Source organism: Rhizoctonia solani, chromosome 8 (genome assembly GCF_016906535.1).
Source record: "Rhizoctonia solani chromosome 8, complete sequence".
Classification (NCBI taxonomy): domain Eukaryota; kingdom Fungi; phylum Basidiomycota; class Agaricomycetes; order Cantharellales; family Ceratobasidiaceae; genus Rhizoctonia; species Rhizoctonia solani.
The window spans coordinates 182,918-204,771 of NC_057377.1; the positions used below are offsets into that span (position 1 = coordinate 182,918).

The 21,854-nt window shown below is 45.4% G+C and overlaps 5 protein-coding genes across 5 annotated transcripts; all 5 read right to left on the reverse strand.

Annotated features, from left to right (window-relative positions):
• Window positions 1–6,489: 6,489 nt before the first annotated feature.
• Window positions 6,490–9,780, reverse strand: RhiXN_09526 (Retrotransposable element Tf2 protein; the record flags this gene model as incomplete). Its single annotated transcript, XM_043329342.1, has 5 exons — window positions 6,490–7,308; window positions 7,369–7,575; window positions 7,639–7,787; window positions 7,848–8,505; window positions 8,578–9,780. 5 exons carry the CDS (start codon window positions 9,778–9,780, stop codon window positions 6,490–6,492), a joined length of 3,036 nt encoding a protein of 1,011 aa, XP_043182176.1.
• Window positions 9,781–9,902: 122 nt separating this feature from the next.
• RhiXN_09527 (Retrotransposon-derived protein PEG10) lies at window positions 9,903–11,622 on the reverse strand (the record flags this gene model as incomplete). The annotated part of the gene is made up of 2 exons (XM_043329343.1): window positions 9,903–10,762; window positions 11,238–11,622. The coding sequence occupies 2 exons, from the start codon at window positions 11,620–11,622 to the stop codon at window positions 9,903–9,905; spliced, it is 1,245 nt and encodes a 414-aa protein (XP_043182177.1).
• A 4,513-nt stretch (window positions 11,623–16,135) lies between these two features.
• Window positions 16,136–17,209, reverse strand: RhiXN_09528 (Retrotransposable element Tf2 protein; the record flags this gene model as incomplete). Its single annotated transcript, XM_043329344.1, has 1 exon — window positions 16,136–17,209. One exon carries the CDS (start codon window positions 17,207–17,209, stop codon window positions 16,136–16,138), a length of 1,074 nt encoding a protein of 357 aa, XP_043182178.1.
• A 689-nt stretch (window positions 17,210–17,898) lies between these two features.
• Window positions 17,899–19,318, reverse strand: RhiXN_09529 (Retrotransposable element Tf2 protein; the record flags this gene model as incomplete). The annotated part of the gene is made up of 3 exons (XM_043329345.1): window positions 17,899–18,606; window positions 18,667–19,152; window positions 19,223–19,318. 3 exons carry the CDS (start codon window positions 19,316–19,318, stop codon window positions 17,899–17,901), a joined length of 1,290 nt encoding a protein of 429 aa, XP_043182179.1.
• Window positions 19,319–19,563: 245 nt separating this feature from the next.
• RhiXN_09530 (Retrotransposable element Tf2 protein) lies at window positions 19,564–20,922 on the reverse strand (the record flags this gene model as incomplete). The annotated part of the gene is made up of 1 exon (XM_043329346.1): window positions 19,564–20,922. The coding sequence occupies one exon, from the start codon at window positions 20,920–20,922 to the stop codon at window positions 19,564–19,566; it is 1,359 nt and encodes a 452-aa protein (XP_043182180.1).
• Window positions 20,923–21,854: the final 932 nt, after the last annotated feature.

The following is a 21,854-nucleotide window of genomic DNA, read 5'->3' on the forward strand; positions in this document are numbered from 1 at the left end:
GTGGCTGCTTGGTTTTTCCTCATGTGCCAGCCTAAATGCCAACAATCAAATGGGTGCAGGAGCACAACAAAGAGGTGTATAACAATACAATTTATATGTATGTATACATGGACAAAAATAAGGAGAACTGTCTTTCCCAATTGCTCAAATTTGCTCTATGAGGCAAGAAAACTAGCATTTTGTACAAGAAACAGCCTAAGTGCCAAAAAAAAGCAATAGCCCCCACCCAGGTGGTGGCCAATGGATGATGCCTCCTCTAGATCTCCATATGGTTTACAGTGCAGCCTGGTGGATCACAAAAGGCTTCCAGAAGATTCTGCCTTTGTACCACATTGGGACCTTGGGGCCACTCCAGTTCCACTGGAGTCCTGTCTGCTATGCCCGTCCCCAGTGTGAGCCCTGAATTTTCAAATGTTTGTTCATTCAAACCAAGAACATAATTTTGAATCTCACGCCTATCTGTAAGGAATGCACAATATTTGTATATTAACTATATGCAACCCCCTTACATAATCAAGTTGGCAACACTCACCCAACTTACCACCTTGGCCCACCTTTGTCTCTGTTATTGTTTGTATCTGATTTCTAACTATATAATCTTGTTTGGATTATTCTGCTTACTCATGTACAAACCCTGTTGACCTTATAAGGTCCCAGGGGGACTCTCTGAAAACTGTCTTTACTTTGGAACCACAACAATCAAGTGTTTTTACGGATTGTCATTACCTTGGCAACACGGTTGCCATTGACGTTCGTATTTACAGTAGTGGATGATAAGTGAACCCTTACACTATCGTAGTCTCTTTTGCACGCAAGAAAAGGTCTCAAATGGTCTGTGTCGTGAGATGAAGCATTTTGAAGAAACTGCTTCCATCAGGGATTTTGGAGGCGGTGCAGTGTCGGGAATGTAATGAGATGACGTGGCCATGACGTGTACCTTGTTTAGCGCCTTTGAACTCCGGGCGGATCTGGGCTCAAGTCATCTGATCTGCTCACATCATCAGGTCCTGCCAACTTCGAGTCCCTCCTCCTGATACAAAATGGATGCGTCCGAAACAGCCTGCACGTACCTCGTAAGTACCCACGCTCTGGCAACAAACCGTCTCCACACATGCTAATCAATGAGCTCCCTCAAGGTGAACATAAGACCAAAAAATAAACTTGAAACTCACTTGCAGTGGTTGCGGCGGGAGATAATCGAAGCAGATAACAATCCGCTTCGGTGTGAAATTGTTGGCGAGCTACCGGGTGAGTACACACACGACTGGGAGAGAAGGCCTTGCATGCTAATACCTGAAAATCAAACGTGTAGCTATTGGGGCATATCTGGCAAAGCTCCGCGATACTCAACTTCGTCGTGTCCGTGACCGGGGTGAAGTGTCTTCCGTCAGACCCGACCAGTCGGGCGCGCTTGAGAACAAATGAGCACTGGTTTCGTGTCCAATATACTTCCCACCTTGTATCAAATGTCAAATTTGACAGAAAAAAACCCACAACACGTCTCATGTTCCATACAGGATATGAATTACAGTAGTATCCCTTGACTTGCATATTGATGATTGTGAAACTGGCATTTTTGACACCGGATTTTGGGCTGTCCGAGCACCGCCCTCCAAATACAGTCGGGACTCTTGACCTGTAGGTTGACAAGACAAATCACATTGAAAGCGAGGGGGTTTCCTCACCATATGTACATACAAATGGCCGGAGCTGTTTTTTTTGCCCACTGTCACGTGTTCTGCCCAAAATGTAGTGCCTGGATGAGTCTTAACGCACTGTTATGACGCGCTCACATAGCCAAAGCCCGATAACATTGAGTAAACTATTGAATACGTTGCTAAAGTGTAAGAGTTGTATACATACAACAGTAAGACAAGCAAGAGTCATGAAAATCGCGGCTATTCAAGCTGCAATCTATCCATACCCTAAGCTAATTCGCTCGTCAGTAAGTTCCTGTTTGGTTGGAACAGGCTCGGCAAGACAACTCACCATTATGCGTACATCTGGATGAGTTTATGCGTCGCCTAAGGTCAGATCTTTGTAGTTGATGTCCTCAAGCTTGGTGTTGGGTATAGGTATACGTACTGGGGGCAGATGATTAGGCTCGACGTTGGGCGACAAGGGGTCAGACTCAGCTGAGACTATTCCCATGTGTCTCCAGAAAGACTGATTTCCATGCCGCAGCTGCCAGCTCTATCGCTTCCAACTGGCTAATTTTGTAAATGTTTGCAATTCCTGTGTTGTCATAACAAATTGCAAGGCGTGCAAATTGCCTTCAATATTGAGATTTAAACGAATCAATGACTGCATGAAGAGAGGTATATGATAGTTTATGTTGAATATCCTTGAATTTTGAGTCGCATATATACATAATTTAGGGTGATTTTCTGGGAGATACGAGCCTCCCAGTGCAGAATGTCTGGATGAGTAATTCATTAAAAAGCTACACAGCCACAGCATACACAGCCACAATATCAAGTGAGTGGCGGGAGAAAAGCGTCCGGCCCTCCAATGTTTTGTGTGTTTCCTGCAGGTCAAGAGTCCTGACTGTATGTACATTGCAAGAGCACAAAGAGCTTCCATAATTGTAAGCTAGGGTGGTTTTTTAGCTTCTGGGACACACAGGGATTTGGCCACCCAAGGGCATATATCTATGATATACGGGAAAATATATACACAGAATAAGAATACATGCAAGTGAAAATTTTCTAATACTGCCAACCAGCCTGGTATGGTGAAAAATTTAAGCATTGGAAATCATCAGCGCCCCAGGTGTTGATGTCTTCATCTTTGACATGGTTTCCCATTTGGTACTCATGGTCAGCAATGATCTACTCCACAATTTCTAGATCTGTCCACTTGTGCTTGGTTGGTGGGGTTTTGTCAAACACCAAGAGCATTTTGTGAAACAGACTGTGAGCAAGGTGAGGAAGGCCAGCAACCTGTTCCAGAAGCGCTGTCTCAAGCTCCAGCGTTGTGTCTGGGTGATCATCCAACACTCCTGGGCTATAGTATTCAATAAACAAAAGGTGTTGGGGGAGGACAAATCCCTGTATGTTGCCAGCAATTGCCTATTGTTTGAGGAGTCACCATGGCCCACGCTCTATCCGTTAGTTCCATTGCTTGTAGTTGACTGATATTATGAATATCAGCAATCAAGTGTTTGTCACAAGCAATGGCAAGACAAATAAACTCTTGTTTGTACGTTGCCTTGAAGCATTGAATAATACCTGCATCCATTGGCTGAACCCATGCCATCAGATTTGGTGCAAGGAATTTGATGCAGATATTTGAGTAGTGTGTTACATTGTGTTTGTGCAATGGCGCATTGTTGCATAATAACAAAATATGCCGCACCTGGTGTTGCATATCAGCGTTAAGCTTGGTTGAGAATCTGCACAGTTAAAGTGAGAAGGATAATTGCAAATTGCATCAAGTATGCACTTACATGTTCCCAACTGGGCTGGTCATCCAAGCCTTGGTATTCCAGAAGTGATTGTACCCTGTATCAGAGCTCTGGGAGCCATGGAGGCATCAAGGACAACATACATGACCAATGATCAAAAGAACTTGTTTGCCTGAGCCATCCATATTTGCACAAAATGTGTAGGTAATTCAAGTCTTGTCTGACTTGACTCCCAACATTTGATGGGTAGCATAACCATGGCTTGAAACAAGACAAAAGAACAGGCCAGTCTCATTGATATTGTGGATATCCTATGGGGCATAGAGGGAAAAAGTTTCACATAAGTAAGTTCTTTCACCCTCAATATGTACTGGAGATGCAGAGGCAGCATCTCTGTGGCATGTAAACAAGGAAAGCCCCAATCAAGTTTTGAAATGGTCCAACCAGCCATGAGAAAAGTCTGGCTGAGTATCTGAATAGCCTAGCATCTGACAAAAATAGCACCCCTTGGCGCATATGACCTCCCCAGTAAGACAAATGTTCTGATGTAACCTTGGAATGATCCACTGCATAAGCACCAAATCAACCTCCAGGAGGGTAACAACAGATGACTGCTTTTGAGACATCCTATTACCATCAGTGGCTACATATGCCCAAATATATGTCTCCTGCTGGAGCAGACATGGGATAGTTGATTGGTGGAGAGTTGAGTATCCACATTGATGGAGATACAAGACCATAGACTGTTGGGTATGCTTAGATTTGTTTAGATGATAAAATCTAGTATATTACTCACTGTACAAGGCTATAATGCTGAAAATCAATGTGTGTGTTTAAGTGAGAATTGAGCTAGAATCAAGGTCAATACATACCAATTTTAGGTATCAATTCTTCCATACTCTGATTCATGCTGATGGAGGCATATTAACATTGTAGTTTTCAGGCCATGTCCTACTGAAAAAAGGAATCTTTTACTGATGTACTGATTTTCAGGATCTTATCACACCACAGTAAATCTTGTCATAATAAGTGAGGTGTTGTAGACACACTTGATACAACAGAATGTATTCCAATTTTCTCAAATTTAAACAAAGTTAATTGGACAACATTTTCAATCACGTGACTTTGGCGCTTATATCATACGCTAAGCGCCAAGTCATGTCCCCACCTGCGCTTACTCAGCACATGTAGCCACTGCCACCTGATGACATCATTATGACATGCCAGTGACACGTATGCATGAGTGTTGTAACCACACTGTAAGGCAGGTTACACATTGATGAAGTGGGTGCTTAAGGCTGTACTAAACAATGCAATCTCAAGTCAAAGGCTATACTACTGAAACTAAGTTGCTTAAGTGTTATAACCTCCTTACATATACCACTGGAATCAGACGATTTTTCTGATATTTTTACTATTTTTTACGAACCCTTTATCTTATGTTTTTCAATCACGTGATCTCGGCGCTTATTATGCCGAGATGCCGCGCCGAGATGCCGTGCCAAGGGCGCTTAGGGGAAATCCACGCTTCCGCGCAGCCCGCAGCACCCTTCTTTTTTCACACCTGTACTTCCTTTCTCACGTGCACAGACCATGTAGATAGTGCGTTCACTTTTATATATACAGCAGGAAAATTGCTTGGAGATCCCAAGTTGATTTTACCTTGTCTCATATTCATTGAGGAGGGATCAGTCAGCCAGCTAAGTAGCCAGCCCAGTTGTTTTACAGAAGTTAACCCCCTTACTTAACTCATCACACCTCCTAGGCCTCAGGCCCCTTCGCAGTAGATAGCTAGTAGAAGTCCGCCTTATAGCAGTCATAGTATAGCCTAGTTAGTTAGATTACATAAGCTTGTAGTAGTACGGCCTTAAGCGCCCGCCTCCACCAGCGTGTACCCACATTACCGTGGTGTACGACATTAAGGCAACAACTAAGCTATCTACTGCAATGGTGGGGGGGCCTTAGGCCTGGAGGTGTGGTTCTAGTATACTACTGGGTGAGCAATGTAAGTGTCTGAGGGTCCAGCTGCTTAGCTGGCTACTGGAACCTGTCTGAGAGAGAGACAAGGTAAAATTGACTTAGGGTCTCCAAGCAATTTTCCTGTTGTTTATATAAACAAAGGAAGTATCTACATGTGGTCTGTGCGTGTGTGAATAGAAGACTATATGTGAAATGAGAAGGGTACTGTGGGCTGCACAGAAGCATTGATCTGTTTTAAGCACCCTTGGCATGGCATCTTGGCACAGTATCTTAGCATGTATAAGCACCAAGATCATGTGATTGAAAAAACAAAGATAACAAGTCCATAAGAAATACTAAAAATAATAGAAAAATTGTGCAAGTCTGGTGGTATATGTTAAGAGGGTGTAACAATGAGTAAGGCTGCAGTCAGAGCAGGGTTCTTGTTGGATTAGGTATTGCATATATGTATTTGTAATTAGGACACCCTCTGTAATATATAAGGAGGCCAACCAACCATGGTAACACCCAGGTTGATTACCTGTTGTTGCATGTTGTACGCCAACTGTAAGGTTGGGTACACGCTAGTGGGCAGGCGCTTAAGGCTGTACTACTACAGGACACTGCTTATCCAATCTAACTAAGACTACTACTAATGACACGTAAGGTGTCCTACTTCTATCTACTGTTGGCAATGGGGGCTTAGCCCTGGAGGTGTGATGAGTGCAAGTAAAGGGGTTAGCTGTCTGACTACTGGGGCCGGCTACTTAGCTGGCTGGGGGATCCCTCCTCAATGGATATGAGACAAGGTAAAATCAACTTGGGGTCTCCAAGCAATTTTCCTGCTGTATATATAGACAAAAGAGAGGTATGTACATGGTCAATGTGCGTGAGAAAAGAAGAGTCTATATGAAAAGAGAAGTGTGCTGCAGGCTGCGCAGAAGCGTGGATTTCTCCTAAGCGCCCTTGACACGGCATCTCGGCGCGGCATCTTGGCATAAAAAGCGCCGAGATCACGTGATCGAAAAACATAAGATAAACAGTTCGGAAAAAATAGTAAAAATATCAGAAAAAGCGTGCAATCCTAATGGTATATGTTAGAGGGTTGTAACATTGCCCCCCCCTTAAAGGCTCTTGGCGGAGTCACAAGCCTTTTTCAGTTGCAACTTGTTGAAGCGTTGGATCTCCTCCTGGCTGTGTTCTAAGAGTTCCTCTGGTTCCCACAAGTTATCTTCCGGACCATATCCCTTCCATTTGATCAAGTAGAACCATCTTCCTTGTTGTCTTTTTGAGTCAAGGATTTGCTCTACCTCATATTCTTCTTCCCCTTCTATTGTTTCAGGAGGGGGTTGTTCCAGGAAAGGTTGGCTTGGGGATTCATGGGATTTGGACAGTAGCCCCATGTAGAATACATTGTGGATTTTCAAGGATTCCAGAAGCTTCAAGCGGTAGGCGTGGCTGGAAATTTTCTCTGTGATCTCAAATGGGCCTAGGCGTTTGGGGTCTAGCTTGTTGGAGTTGGTTCTAAGCTCCACATTTTTCCTGTCTAGCCAGACCTTCTTGCTAATTGTGTACTTGGGTATTGTTCCCTTTTCCCTGGCCATTCTTTCTTTGCTCATCCTTAGGGCCGCTTTGGCTTCCTTCCATTCTCTAGCTAATGTGTGCGCCACTTGATCTGCTTTGGGGACGTTGGATGGGACGTTAGATGGGTTCATTACTGGGTTCCTTCCATAGACTAGTTCAAAAGGAGTCTTTCCTGTGGCTGCATGTTTGGTGTTGTTATATGAATATTCTGCCAGAGGTAACCAAGCGGCCCAGTCCAAATGATTGGCAGCTACATAGGAACAAAGGTAGAACTCAATGAATTGGTTCACTCTTTCCATCTGTCCATCTGATTTGGGGTGATACACGGAGGAAAATGCTGGTTTCACCCTGAGTTGTTGCTAGAGGGCCCTCAGGAATTTTCCAGTGAAGGTTGTTCTGCGGTTGGAGATTGTTTTGACTGGCAACCCGTGGAGTTTCCAGACATGGGTAATGAATAAATCTCCCAGTCCCTTAGCTGTGACCTTTTTGGAAGTAGGGATGAAGTGACCAAACTTTGAGAACAGGTCTATGACAACCAGGATTGCATTGTAACCTTGAGACTTGGGGAACCCTGTGATAAAGTTGTAAGAGATGGTGTGGAACGGGAAGGGGGGAACTTCTAAGGGCTTCAAGGCAATGACAGGGGTGTGGGCGTGTCAATTGGCTTGGCATATGGGGCAGCATTCTACCCATTCCTTGGCAGAGGACTTCATTCCTGGCCACCAGTAGTTACAACTTAAGAGCTCAAGGGTTCTCTGTTGGCCTGGGTGTCCTGCCAGGGGTGAATTGTGAAATTCCCTTAGGAGTCTCTCCTTTAGCAGTTTGTTGTCAGGGACCACTAGCTTTCCTCAATACCATAATAGGTCTTTTTCCCAGTCATAATCTTGGTAGGCCTTACAAATGGATGGTGGGGCATTGTCTGCATCTTCTGTGAGGAACTGGATAACAGGTTCCAGGGAGGGGTCCTCCCTCAGTCTGTGACAAATCTCCATGACAATTTCCAACTCTTCTTCTGTGGTATTGGCAAAGACTTCTGATGGCAACATGATCTCTGGTTCTTGGGGTTCATCCTTGTAGTCCAATCTCCTGGATAAGGCGTTGGGTTTCCCTGATTGTTTCCTTGGGCAATAGTGGATTTCAAAGTTGAAATTGCTCAGGAATACGCGCCATCTAGCATGTTGCCGGTTGAAGGTTCTTGCTTGCATCCAGTATTCAAGGTTGCAATGTTCAGTGAATACTTGAACTGGTTTGTCTGTTGCTTCCAGGAAAATACGCCATTCCTCTAGAGCCTTGATGATGGCCAATAGTTCCTTGTTGTGGGTATCATAATTTGCTTTGGCACTGGAGAAGGATTTTGACATGTAGGCAATGGGGTGTAGCCGGTTGTCTGGTCCTCTTTGGCTTAATATGGCGCCCATAGCCACTCCTGATGCGTCTGTCTCCAAGTAGTAGGGAAGTTTGGGGTTAGAGTGAATGAGAACCGGGGATTTGCTGACAAGGACTTTCAGTTCTTGGAATGCAGCTTCTTCCAGATGGCCCCATGACCAGGGGGTTTCCTTTTTGGTCAGATTATGGAGAGGGTGTGCAATGGAGCTGAAGTTTGGGATGAATTGTCAGAGATAATTCACAAAGCCTAAGAAGGCCTGAACCTGTATGACCGTTTTGGGGGGAGGCCATGACGTGACTGCTTCAATCTTCTCCCAATCCATGGAGAAGCCTGCAGGGGATATGACAATGCCCAAGTAATCTACCGTGGTAATGTGGAAGTGGCATTTGGACAGTTTGCAGAATAGCTGATTCTTCATTAGTTGCACCAGGACTTCTCTGATGTGTCCTGGGTGATCTTCTGGGTTTTCTGAGAAGATCAGGATGTTGTCTAAGTAGATAACCACAGTAATGTTGATAAGGTCCCTGAAGAGGTCATTCATGAAATGTTGGAAGGCAACTGGTGCGTTGGTGAGACCAAAAGGCATGACCAGATATTTGAATAGCCCATATTTGGTTCTGAAGGCTGTCTTCCACTCATCTCCTTCCTTGATCCAAACATTGTTGTAACCCCATTGTAAATCCAACTTGGTGAATAATTTTGCATGTCTGAGCTTGGCCATTAAATTGTCCTGCCTTGGTAGTGGGTATATGTTCTTGTGGGTGACATCATTGAGCTTCCTGTAATCAACTACCAGTCTTAGGGAACCATCTGCTTTTTTGACAAACATAACAGGGGCGCCCGCCAAGGAGGTACTGGGGCGGATCTTCCCTGTTGCTAGCTCCTCATCAATGTGTTGCTTCAGGGCTTTGGATTCTGCGTCTGTCATTCCATAGATAGGTCCTGGAGATAGTTTGGCGTTGGGAACAAGGTCTATTGAGATATCATATTCCCTGTGTGGGGGTAGGACCTTAAATTCCTCTTTGCCAAATACCTTTGCAAACTTGTGGTATTGAGTGGGGAGTTCCGCTAACGGATCTGGATCTGCTTCTTCCTTGGAGGCAATTTGTACTTGCTCAGGGAATGTGACTAGACCCTGTTGCCAGTCTATTAGAGGGGATTCAGACGTAAGCCATGTCATGCCAAGGATAGCCAGGGTGTTGCCTATTGGACAAACAAGGAAAGGGATGGAGTGTGTGTGGCCATTGGCCAAGACCGTGAGTTGTACCTGGTGCCAGATGCAACCAGTCTGGGATATAGTACCATCTAACATTCTCACTACTTGTGGATTTTTGAGTAGGGTTTTTGGGATTTTGTATTTTTCAACTATGGAGGGGGAGATAAAGTTTGAAGTTGCTCCTGAGTCTATGAGGGTTTTTAGAGATTCTGCTGGGTAGTTGCTCATTTGTAGATCAATGTAAAGAAGAGGTTTTTTATTTGAATTGGAGGCCACAGATACAAATTTGATACATGATACATCAGAAACGTCTATTTTTGGGCTCAAGGGTTTGGCAGTTTTCCTTGGCCCTATTCTTTTCCCAACTCCACCTCTGCAATTTTGGCTACCTCTTTGATGGATGCCTTCCAGCTGTTGGGGCATTGCTTGATCCCATGGCCCTTCTGACCACATTTGATGCATAGTCCAGAAGCGCAGCAACAATCCCTTTCTTCTGGCGTGACGTAGTTGGGGTCCTCTGATAGGCGGACCCTGGTTGTGGTGGTGGAAGTGGCCACGGTGGCCAGGGGTTTGGCAACTGCCTTCTTAGGGTGGTTCTCCTCATTTTTGCAACAAGTGTTGTCTATTTTGATAGAGGCGGCAAAGATAGCCTCTAGGTTGTTGGGAATATTGTCCTTTGTGGACAGGAGTTCTTTTACCTTCCAGTGAAGGCCGCGCATGAACTGGGCAATGTACGCCTCCTTGTTCCAGTCAAGTTCTGCCATGAGGTTGCGGAATTTGGTGACATACTCAGATGTAGTGGTTGTCTGAGTTAGCACGGCTATCTTCCTGGCGGCTGCCCTTTTGGCATTGGGGTCTGCAAATGCTTCCCTGAATTTGGCCATTAAGGCCAGGATGGTGGTTGGTGGGTTCCCTTCACCCTTGATAATTGTCCCCATAATGGGGAGTGCCCAATTGGCAGCCTTGTCAGTCATGTGGTAGAGAATCCACACAACCATCTGTTCCTCCTTGTCAAATTGGTCCCAATGGAGGGCTACCCATAGTAGCATCCAGTCCAGCCATTGGGTGGCCTTGCGCCCTCTGGTGTTGCCCTTGTAGGGATTGGGGAGGTCCAACTTGGGCTGCTTTATGCTGGACCCTGTGTCAAAGGGGGTGAGGGACCCAAGGTGTTGCTTGTCATGCCCTAGAGGCGTGACCACCTTAAAATCCACTAAGTCGAAGAAATAGTGAATATATGCGCTATTTTCATGAAGATTTATGGATATATGCATCTTTATGCTATTTAGGCGCTGAGCGCTTATTATGTAATCTCATCACATGACCTTTAGTCATGTGATCTTGTTTTCTTATCTCTGGTCATGTGACCTTATCTTTGTTATGATGTTTGTACATGTAATTACTCTTCCCCTTCTCTGTGAATATATAAGGAGGGTTCTGAGAGCCTTAAGCCTCAGAACTTGACCTCTTATCCCCATCCAACACTACTACCCTAAGACATACATTTAAGAGTATTGCCTGAGAGCATACCAGTCCCTGTCAAAGGTCCTTTGCCCAGCTATCTTTATAGCATAGTGCACACTTACTGTATTGGTCTTGTCCAACCCCTTATCTGGCAGTTGCCTTGAGCTCTGTTAGATCCTACTAGCTGATAAGTCCTATATTAGGCAATAGCTTGTTAGGTTTACCCTGTGGTAGTTGTTGGCTCTGACATTGCTGAGGCGTTCCTTGAGGCCCCTTCTTGGCCCTCCTTGGCTCTTCTTCCTCCTCAGAGTCAAAGCCTGTTCCTCTAGAGGGGTGGAAGGGGGCTTTGAGTCCAGGCCTAACCATGCCTGGAGTGTGGGTTTCCCCTCCTGTGTGAGTAGGAGGGGTGACAGGCCCAGTTGATGGGCCAGGCTGGGCTTGTCCTCCTTGATCCTTGTTGCCAAGGAGGTCAGCGGTTTCCTTGCATATGGCCTTGAGTTGGATGAGTTCTTGGCCTTGTGATTTGATTTGGTCCTGCAAGGACCCAATGGTGGCAGTGAGGGCTGTGATAGCCTCAAGGAGAGTGGTAAGGGATGGCTCTGGTTCCATCCAGGGCAGGTCTTGCGGAGTGGGAGATGTGCTGCAAGAGGCTGGTTGGGAGTGGGGTGGAATGGAACTTCAAGAGGAGCAGGAGGAAGGCCTGGAGTAAGGGTGTGGGATGCCAGAGCGTGTGGATGGAATTTTGGAAACAGCGTGGGGGATATGCCTATATCAGGACTTATGGGCAGTTTTTGTGCAGAGTGTGAATGCTAAACCCTTGCGTCAGACACCTAGCATTGGACTATCCCTACAACAAATCAACAGATCTGGCAATTGTGATATGAGCAGGTTTTTAGCAAGCGGGTGAATCAGCTGTCTAGGGTTGCTATCTGCTGTGTTCCGGCAAAACACGTGGTACACAGGGGATCAGAACTTGTCTGCCTTGTAGCAATTTGGTACTATGTGGGGGTGGGGGATTTTTGACTATTATATCCCGCAAAGTGGCCCCAATCACGTGATTTCCCTTGTGCTAGTACAGGGAGTCTTCTCCTTGTTGATCAAGCCTACAGAAAGTTGATTTTACAATGTTGTATGCCAACTGTAAGGTTGGGTACGCGCTAGTGGGTGGGCACTTAAGGCCATACTACTACAGGACACTGCTTATCTAATGTCATAAACAGAGGAGAATAGAACTAGCTGGAATTGAACCAGCTTGACCACTAAGCCATAGAGCCCTATTATTCCTCTGCTGACAACCCATGATTACACCTGCTACCCCCCAAATTTGGGCTTGGGCCAGCATGCAACCACTTGTACTGGTCATGTGACCGTGTCCAGGACATCTAATCTAACTAAGACTACTACTAATGACATGTAAGGTGTCCTACTTCTATCTACTGTTGGCAATGGGGGCTTAGCCCTGGAGGTGTGATGAGTGCAAGTAGAGGGGTTAGCTGTCTGACTACTGGGGCCGGCTACTTAGCTGGCTGGGGGATCCCTCCTCAATGGATATGAGACAAGGTAAAATCAACTTGGGGTCTCCAAGCAATTTTCCTGCTGTATATATAGACAAAAGAGAGGTATGTACATGGTCAATGTGCGTGAGAAAAGAAGAGTCTATATGAAAAGAGAAGTGTGCTGCGGGCTGCGCAGAAGCGTGGATTTCTCCTAAGCGCCCTTGGCACGGCATCTCGGCACGGCATCTTGGCATAAAAAGCGCCGAGATCACGTGATTGAAAAACATAAGATAAACAGTTCGGAAAAAATAGTAAAAATATCAGAAAAAGCGTGCGATCCTAATGGTATATGTTAGAGGGTTGTAACATTGCATCTACTAAGTGTACAAGGCCTTACAGCCAGTAACTACTAAGTCCATAGCCGCATAGTCCCTATACTGCCCTAAACAGCTTCTGCACTGTACTTAGATAGCTTGTTGCCACCTTAAGCAGTCTTGTTGTTGTAGGATAGCTGCTTGTTGCTGTTACACCCTCACAATTTATACCACCAGAATTGCGCTATTTTTCTATTATTTTTGGTATTTTTTTACAGACTTGTTATCTTTGTTTTTTCAATCACATGATCTTGGCGCTTATCATGCCAAGATGCCATGCCAAGATGCCATGCCAAGGGCGCTTAGGAGAAATGCATGCTTCTGTGCAGCCTGCAGTATGCTTCTTTTTCACATGTACTCTTCTTTCTCTTGCACACACAGACTGCTTGTATTTAGTTCTCATGTCTATATAAACAACAGGAAAATTGCTTGGAACCCCCAAGTCAATTTTACCTTGTCTCCCATTACAGACAGGTACCAGCAGTTTCAGTAGTTAGGTCCTTAAGACCTCTTACTTCCAGTAGCTTGGACCACTAAGGTCCTTCACTAACTCAGTAGTATAGTTGCTCACCAGCCATAAGCCTCCCCACACCACCTTAAGTGGTCCACCCAGTAGGATAGCCTTTACATTAGTCAGCAGTGCATGTAGTAGTATGGCCTCAAGCACCTGCCACTAGCAAGTAACCCACCTTACAGTGAGGTTATGACAGTTGCCATAGATAGGTTTACTGTTGCCTTAAGCAACCTTCTCATATTTGTACCCTGTAGCCTCAAGTGCCATCTCCTTGATGTCCCAAACAGACATCTAGGACATGAGGTGTTGCCTTTTCAGAGCCTGCACAGCATCAGCAACTGAAAGAAGTCCCTGGCAATGACGTCAAGCATGCTAGAAACTGTCTGTTAAGAGTCATGTAAGTACAGGAGTAGGAAAGAATTACTATATACAAAATGTATATGGGAATAACTAAGAAATAATAGTAAGAATCATAATATATGTGCAGACTATATGCACAATATAGGCTAGGCTATTATATCTATTAAGGCAAGGGAAGCCATGGGAAAGCTGACTAACCTCAGTGACATTTTTGACAACAAATCCGGGTCCAGTGCAGCTTAAGCGCCAAGCCAGCCTGGCAACCACAGGGGACCCAACATGGACACAAAGCATTATATTAGTGTATATAATGTACACAGCAGTTGAATAAAGAGAAAAGCTGATATTAAGGAAGCCTATAAGTTACTATATATATATATCACTCAGTAAAAAATAGTGTTAAGCACAGTGCAAGACAAAAAGAGAGGAAAACAAAATGAAGTAGCTCTATCTCAGCCAATACCTTTCCAATTTGAACACTCTTACGCTCATTTTGATGCAGGAGACGATGCAAATAATATTTATTAAGACCTCTAAGCGTAACAACTGCAGGAGAAAGCTACTACATGTTGGTTGCAAATTCAGGTACACTTGATTAGTCATTGCATTACTGTGTTGTAATCAAACAGTTCTTGGGTCTTTTGCACCCAGGGGCATGGTCCATAAAATACTCAGGTATACCTTTGTGGAGAGAAAGAACAAAGCCTGTTACAGCAGAAGCTGATCAAAATTGCAACTATTTTAAAACCCCCAAGTAAGATCAAGAAGGACAGTGGGTGACTACATCAGTGGGAAGGGTTTCCCCATGTAGAAAGGTGTCTCTACATAGAGCTATCTAGAACTAGGTAGAACTAAGTATATGCAGGATCTCCCTATGTGAGCAAGATGATTTTTGAGTAAGCTTTTGTTTATTGAACTTTTTTATCCACCATATACAGAAAGCACCCAATTTCCAATTTGACCAACTTGCTAATCTTGCCAGCCAAATGTAATCCCTTGCTCACTCAGCAGACTAAATAACATAAAATACCCTTAAGTGGGATGTAACCATGCTTCAGGGGGAGGAAGGCACCTAGACAAGGAATTAGGGGGACTTAGAGGTTGCAGAAGTGACAAAGTCATGTGACCTACCATGTGACCCCTTCCACATAGCTCTACATAGACTCTACATGAAATGCTTATATGCTCTATATAAGAGGGGTGTCTACAAGTGTTCCAGTACTACATAGCTGATATGTGTTACACCCTCTTAACACACACCACTGGGATTGTCTGTTATTTTGATATTTTTAGTATTATTTCCGGACTGGGTATCTTTTGTTTTTTGATCATGTGATCTTGGTGCTTATCATGCCAAGATCACATGATCAAAAAACAAAAGATACCCAGTCCGGAAAAAATACTAAAAATATCAAAAAAGAGACAATCCCAGTGGTGTATGTTAAGAGGGTGTAACAATATGTAATACCATGTAGGAAGTAATTTTTGCTGATGTACATGTGGGGTCAAGTCCATGACATATGTTGTAAATTGGGGGAAAAGAGGTTGAGACTCTGGTGCTGAGCAGAGTCTGCGTTGGAGGATTCCCAATTTCCAAGCTAAGTAAACAAGTAGCTTCTTTAGGGTTCTCTGGGTCTAGCTATCTTGAATACAATCAACTACACATATATCCTTTCTCAGTGTAAAGTGTCTTAGTAAGTATTTCTGTAAGAGCAAGAGTACTGGCTCAGGTTCCCTTTGGCAGAGATAGTTATGTAAAGTTCACGCCTAGTTGCAGGAACTAACTGGTTACTTAGTATATATCTGTCCTAGACATCTGTTGGGATGTTGAGGGCGTGGGCGCTTGCAGGCAGTTGGTACAATGAGAAAACCACTTAAGGCAGTGACAAGCTACCCTACAACAATTAACTAAGTATCTATGACAACCAAAGCCCTACAGGCAATGACTTGCTATGTATCTATGTCAAGAAAGCTGCTTAAGGCAGTGTGCTAAGTATGTGTCTAAGTAGTTACTGGGCTTAAGGCCCTTGTACAGTTGTAGGATGCAACAAGAGGTAATTGACCTGGGTGTTACCATGGTTGGTTGGCCTCCTTATATATTCTATAGATCTACTAATTACAAATGTACAATATGCAAAACCTAATCCTATAAGAACCCTGCTCTGCAGTTGGTCTTACTCATGCATATGTGTCACTGACATGTCATAATGATGTCATCAGGTGGAGGTGGCTATGTATGCTGATTAAGCATGGATGGGGACATGGCTTGGCGCTTAGCACATGATATAAGCACCAAGGTCATGTGATCAAAAATCTGGTCCAATTGCCTTTGTTTAAAATCAAGACAATGGGAATAAATTCCCTGGTATCAAATGTGTCTATGACACTGCCCCCCCTCTAAGGGCCTTGGCAGCACCAAGGGCCTTTTTCTTCATTTCCTTTTTGTCTTTTTCTAAAAGATTTTTGGTATTTTTAAGGTTTTCTTGGGGTTCCCATGTGTTTTCTTCCAATCTGTAACCCTTCCATTTAACCCTGAAGTACCATTTTCCCTCACATTCTTCCACATCTGTAATGCCTTTGACCTCATACTCTTCTTCCCCATCCACAGTGACAGGTGGGGGGCAGTTTTCAAAGATGCATTTATTGTCCCTTTTGACTTTTGATAGTAACCCCACATAATATACATCATGGATGCTCATTGAGGGTGGAAGTTGTAGGCAGTAGGCCCAATTGGAGATTCTTTTGGTCACTTTGAAGGGTCCTAGGTGTTGTTTGGTTAGCTTAGGACTCAGGGTCTTCAGCTTCACGTTTTTGGTGTCTAGCCAGGCTTTTTCTCCAATTTCAAATTTGATTGGGCTTCCTGATTCTCTGGCACTCATCTGTGTCTTAGATTGCTGGAGAGCTGCTTCTACCTCCCTCCATTGTGCTTCCATTGTTTGGGCAAGGTCATCTGCTTCTGGGACATCTGTTGGTATGTTGGATGGTGTTAGGTTTGGTTCCCACCCATATAACACTTTGAATGGTGTTTTCCCAGTGCTGCTGTGGACTGCATTGTTGTACACAAGCTTGGCCATTGGCAGCCACCTTGTCCAGTCCCTCTGATTGATTCCTGAGTAGGCCCTGAGGAAGTGTTTGATAGAAGGATTGACCCATTCCATCTGTTCATTGCTCTGGGGGTGGTATGCCAAGGAGAAGTGGGGGTCAATTCCTAATTGCTTGTACAGAGCTCTCAAGAATTTATTATTGAAGACCCTTCCTCTATCCATTCTGGTCTTTTCCAGCATGCCATGGTGTTTCCATACATTTTCCAAGAACAATTCTGCTAACTCCAGGGCCTTGAGCTTCTTGGAGCACTTGACAAAGATACTGTATTTGGTGAAACTATCAATGATGACTAAGATAGAATTGCAATTCCCATCCTTTGGTAGGTCAACAATCATGTCATATGACATGTGCTGCCATGGTTGTGATGGGAGTTCTAGTGGCTGTGGTGGTGGTATTGATGCGTACTTAGGCTTCCTTATCCATTGGCATGTTTTGCAGGAGTCAACATGCCAGTAAGTGTCAGTGCAGATGCAAGGCCAGTAGTAGGTGCAGGAGATCAGCTCCAAGGTGCGTTGCTGGCCTGGGTGACCCACCAGGGGACTCTTGTGGAATATGCGCAGTAGATCTATTCTCAGTGTTCCAACATCAGGGACTACAATGCAACCTTAGTTGAATAACAGCCCTGCTTCCATCTTGTAGTCCTTGAATGCTTGTTTGATCAAAGGTGGGGCCTTTGATTCATTCTGGAGGAATTGAAGGATTTCCTCCAGGGACTTGTCCTGGTCTAGGCTTGCTGCTATCTGGCATTGTAACTCCTTTTCTAGCAGTACTGGGCAACATTGGCAAAGATTGGTTCCAGTAGCATGGACTGAGGCTCTGGTGGGATATTGGCATAATCAGAGCAGCACAAGAGGGCGTCAGGTTTCCCCAATTGTTTCCCTGGGCAGTACACAATTTGGAAATTGTAGCTGGCTAATAGCAGGTGCCATCTAGCGTGGCATTGGTTGAATGTTCAAGATTCCTTCCAGTACTCAAGGTTGCAGTGGTCTGTGAATACAGCAATGGGGTGTAGGGTCCCCTCCAGGAAGATGCACCATTATTCAAAAGACCAGATAATAGCCAAGAGTTCCTTATCATGCATGTTGTAGTTCTGTTCTGCTCCTTTGAAGGATTCTGACAGGAACCCAAGGGGGTGTAAGCGTCCATCCTCCTGGCATTGGCTGAGTATGGACCCCAGGGCTGCACCTGCTGCGTCTGTTTCAATGAAGTATGGTTTAGACAGGTTGGTGTGACAAAGTACTGGGGTGTTGGTGATGGTGTCTTTCAGGGTCTGGAAGGCTTCCTGTTCCCTAGTTTCCCATTTCCACAGCATGTCTTTCTTGACCAGGTTGTGCAGGGGCCTTGCTATGTGACTGAAGTTGGCAACAAAGCAACAAAGGAAGTTTGCAAACCCAAGGAAGGACTGTACTTCCTTAACCTTGGTTGGGGTTGGCCATTCTTGCACTGCCTGGATCTTGAGTTTATCCAGGCTGAACCCTTTATCCAAGACAATGATACCCAGGTATTCTACCAATGTGACGTGGAAGGTACACTTAGAGGCCTTGCAGAACAATTGGTTATCCATCAACCGCTGGAGGACTTTGTGGACGTGCTGTGTGTGTGATGCATCATCCTTTGAGTAAATTAGGATGTCATCTAGATATATGATGATGCATACATCTGACAAATCTTTGAACAGCTTGTTCATGAAGTGCTGGAATGCAGCAGGGGCATTTGTCAGGCCAAATGTCATAACCAGAGACTTCTAGAGGCTGTACTTGGTGGGGAAGGCTGTTTTCCACTTGTTGCCTTCTTTGACACGGACATTATTGTAACCCCAATGTAGGTCCAACTTAGTAAAGACCCTGGCGCCATGGAGCTGGGCCATGAGGTCATCAGGATGGGGCAGGAGGTAAATGTTTTTCTTTGTCCAGTTATTCAAGCAGCGGTAGTCTACAACCAAGTGGTGGGAGCCATCCTTTTTTGGTACAAACATCACAGGGGAACTAATGGACAATTTGCTAGGGCAGATCTTCCCAGCCTTCAACTTGTCCCTAAGCCAGTCCTTGAGTGTAGTGGACTTGGCATCAGTCATACTGTAGAGGGGCAAGTTTAAGGGTCCTTCCTCCTTGAGTTCTATGCCAATATTGTAATGCCTATGGGGCAGAAGCTTATTCAACACTTCTTCCCCAAACACCTTTGCATATTGGTGATATTTGGGGGGTACTCCATTCAATGGATCCTTGTCTGCTTCCTCCTCCTTGGCAATGGCCACGTGTTCCAGGGAATGAGAGGGTGCGCAAATTCCAATCTATCTCTGGGTTGTGAGCATCTAGCCATTTTAGTCCTGAGATTGCAGCATGGGATCCTGTATTACGAACAAGGAAGGTTTCTGTCATGTGTTTGCCATCAAAGGAAAAGGTTAAAACTGTCTTCTTCCAGATTTTGCCAGCCTGGGGGCTCAACCCATCAAGCATGGTTACAGTGCAGAGAGTGGGGAGGTCTATTAATGGTAGGCATAAGGCCTTGGCATTACATGGGTGTATGAAAGATGATGTGGCACCTGAATCAATCAGGACTTCTAGTGGTTCTGCTTTTTTGGCTGGTTGCATTGAGATAGTAAAGAGGGGGGATCTATTGGAAATACTACTTGTTACATTACAGATCTCAGAGACAATCAAGCCAGTGTCCTTAGGGTCCTTGCATGCAGCAGCAGGTACCCTTAGTCTTTTCCCAATTTGGGTCCAGACTCTTTGCCAATCTTGGTGGCTTCCTTCTTGACATCTCCTTCCTTAGGGATGGCCTTCCAGCCAGTGCAGCATTCTGCAAACTTGTGCCCTGCTTTACTGCATTTGATGCAGAGGCCTTCAGCTCTGCAATGGTTGTGCTCCTCCTTGGAGACAAAGTTGGGATTGCTGGACAAGCAACCTGGTCTTGTGGCCTGTTGGCTGGTACTTGCCCCCCTGTTGGGGGTAGTGTTGGAGGGGCCAGACTTATTACCCTTTGGCGGGTGGCTGGCATGCTCCTCACAGAGGGTGTTGTCAATGACCAGAGCTGCGTCCTGCAGCTTGAGGAGAGTGGTGGGGCATTGCTCTTGTGTAGCTATGAGGCAACTGACCTCCCAGTGGAGGCCTTGTGCAAATTGTCTGCAGAGGGTGGCATTGTTCCAGTCCAGGTCCATGGCAATGGTCCTGAACTTAGTAATGTACTCAGCACAGGTGCCTGTCTGAGTAAGGTGAGTGATCTGCTGCTTGGCAGCTTGTGTGGTGGTGGGGTTACCAAATGCAGCCAAGAACTCCCTTTTGAAATCTTCCACCATTTGGATCAGGGCACAGTGTGACCCTAGTTGGTCAAGGTGGGGGTAAGCCCAAGCTCCTGCCAATTCCTTCATGTTCATCAGGAGGAACAATAGAGTCTCCTGATTGGTGGGGAACATCTGCTGATTGAGGCAGACCCATGCCAGCATCCTTGTGAGCCATTGGTGCAACTCATTCCCTATTTTCCCCATGTAGGCATCAGGGTGATCTACCTTGACCAGGGGTTGGTAGGCAGCTACTGGAGCTGCTGGCTGAGGGAGAGCAGGAGAGCAGAGCCAGAGAGGCACAGGTGCAGGGGGAGTCTGGACTTGTGGGGGAGCCTGGACAGGAGTTGACTGGGCAAAGACAATGGGAGGTTTTGCTGGCTGGGCCTGGGTCCAGGTAAGGAGGGGCGCGCTAGGCACTGGTAGAGGGTTGGCCTTTGGTAAGGGCCAAGGGGTCTCCTCAACAACCAGGGGTTTTTGGTCTTTGGGCCTGTGGGGCCCAGGTCCAGCCTCAATTTGAGCAAGGGCTTGATTGACTGCTCCCATCCAGTTGCATGCTTCCTTGGTAGCTTCTTTTGTTTCCTGGAGTTCCCTTTCAAGCCGGATGACTTGGTTTTGCAATCCCAGGATGAGGGCAATTGCATGGCTAAGGGAAACTTCTCCATAGACCTTGGGTTCAAGGCTTTTGTGCTTATTGGTGGTTGTCTGAATAGAGGGTCCCAGCTCTCTTTGATTGAGAGGGGACCCAGGACAAGTGGAGCTCCAGGAGTGGGTTGCCATTTTATGGGGGTATGAACAGCCTTGGTGGGTGGTGCTATGCTGGGAAGCGCAAGAGGAAGCATGGGAGGGGGTTTGGGAGGTAATGGTGGGCAAAAGTGGGATAATGGGGGCTAGATAGCTGGGTGTGCCTATATCAGGACTTATGGGGTGCTTTATGTACAATTGCTAAGAGCTTGCGTCTCTGCCTAGCATTGGACAGCCTCTATTAACCAATCAACTGCTGTGTGCAGGCGTGATGCAGAACAGGTTTTCTGCAAGCAGGTGGTTCTGCTGACTGGCTTGGCTGACAAAGGTGTGGTGACCAGGGTATGCAGACAATTAGAATCCTTCTGCCTTATAGCAATTTGGTACTACCTGGGGCCAACGCTAGTTTGATTATTGATAGCAAAAGGCAAGCCCAATCAGGTGATTTCCCTTGTGCTAGTACAGGGGACCTTCTTGATTGTTGAGTCTGAGTGGGGTGTGCTTTGTGGGCATGGTTTGCAACCAACTTAACATTGATTACCTAGTGTCCTAGACATCTGTTGGGATGTTGAGGGCGCAGGCGCTTGTGGCTGGTTGGTACAATGAGAAAACCTGTTACACTCCCTTAACATATACCATGAGAATTGCCTCTTTTTTCTGATATTTTTACTATTTTTTATGGACTCATTATCTTTTGTTTTTTGATCACATGATCTTGGCGCTTATTATGCCAAGATGCCGCGCCAAGATGCCATGCCAAGGGCGCTTAGGAGAAATCCATGCTTCTGTGCAGTCTGCAGCACACTTCTCTTTTCAAATGGACACTTTTTTCTTCCACACACAGACCATGTATATACTTCTCTTTTATCTATATAAACAGCAGGGAAATTGCTTGGAGACCCTAAGTCAATTTTACCTTGTCTCTCACTCACAGAGGAGGTTATCAGAAGCCAGCTAAGTAGCCTGGC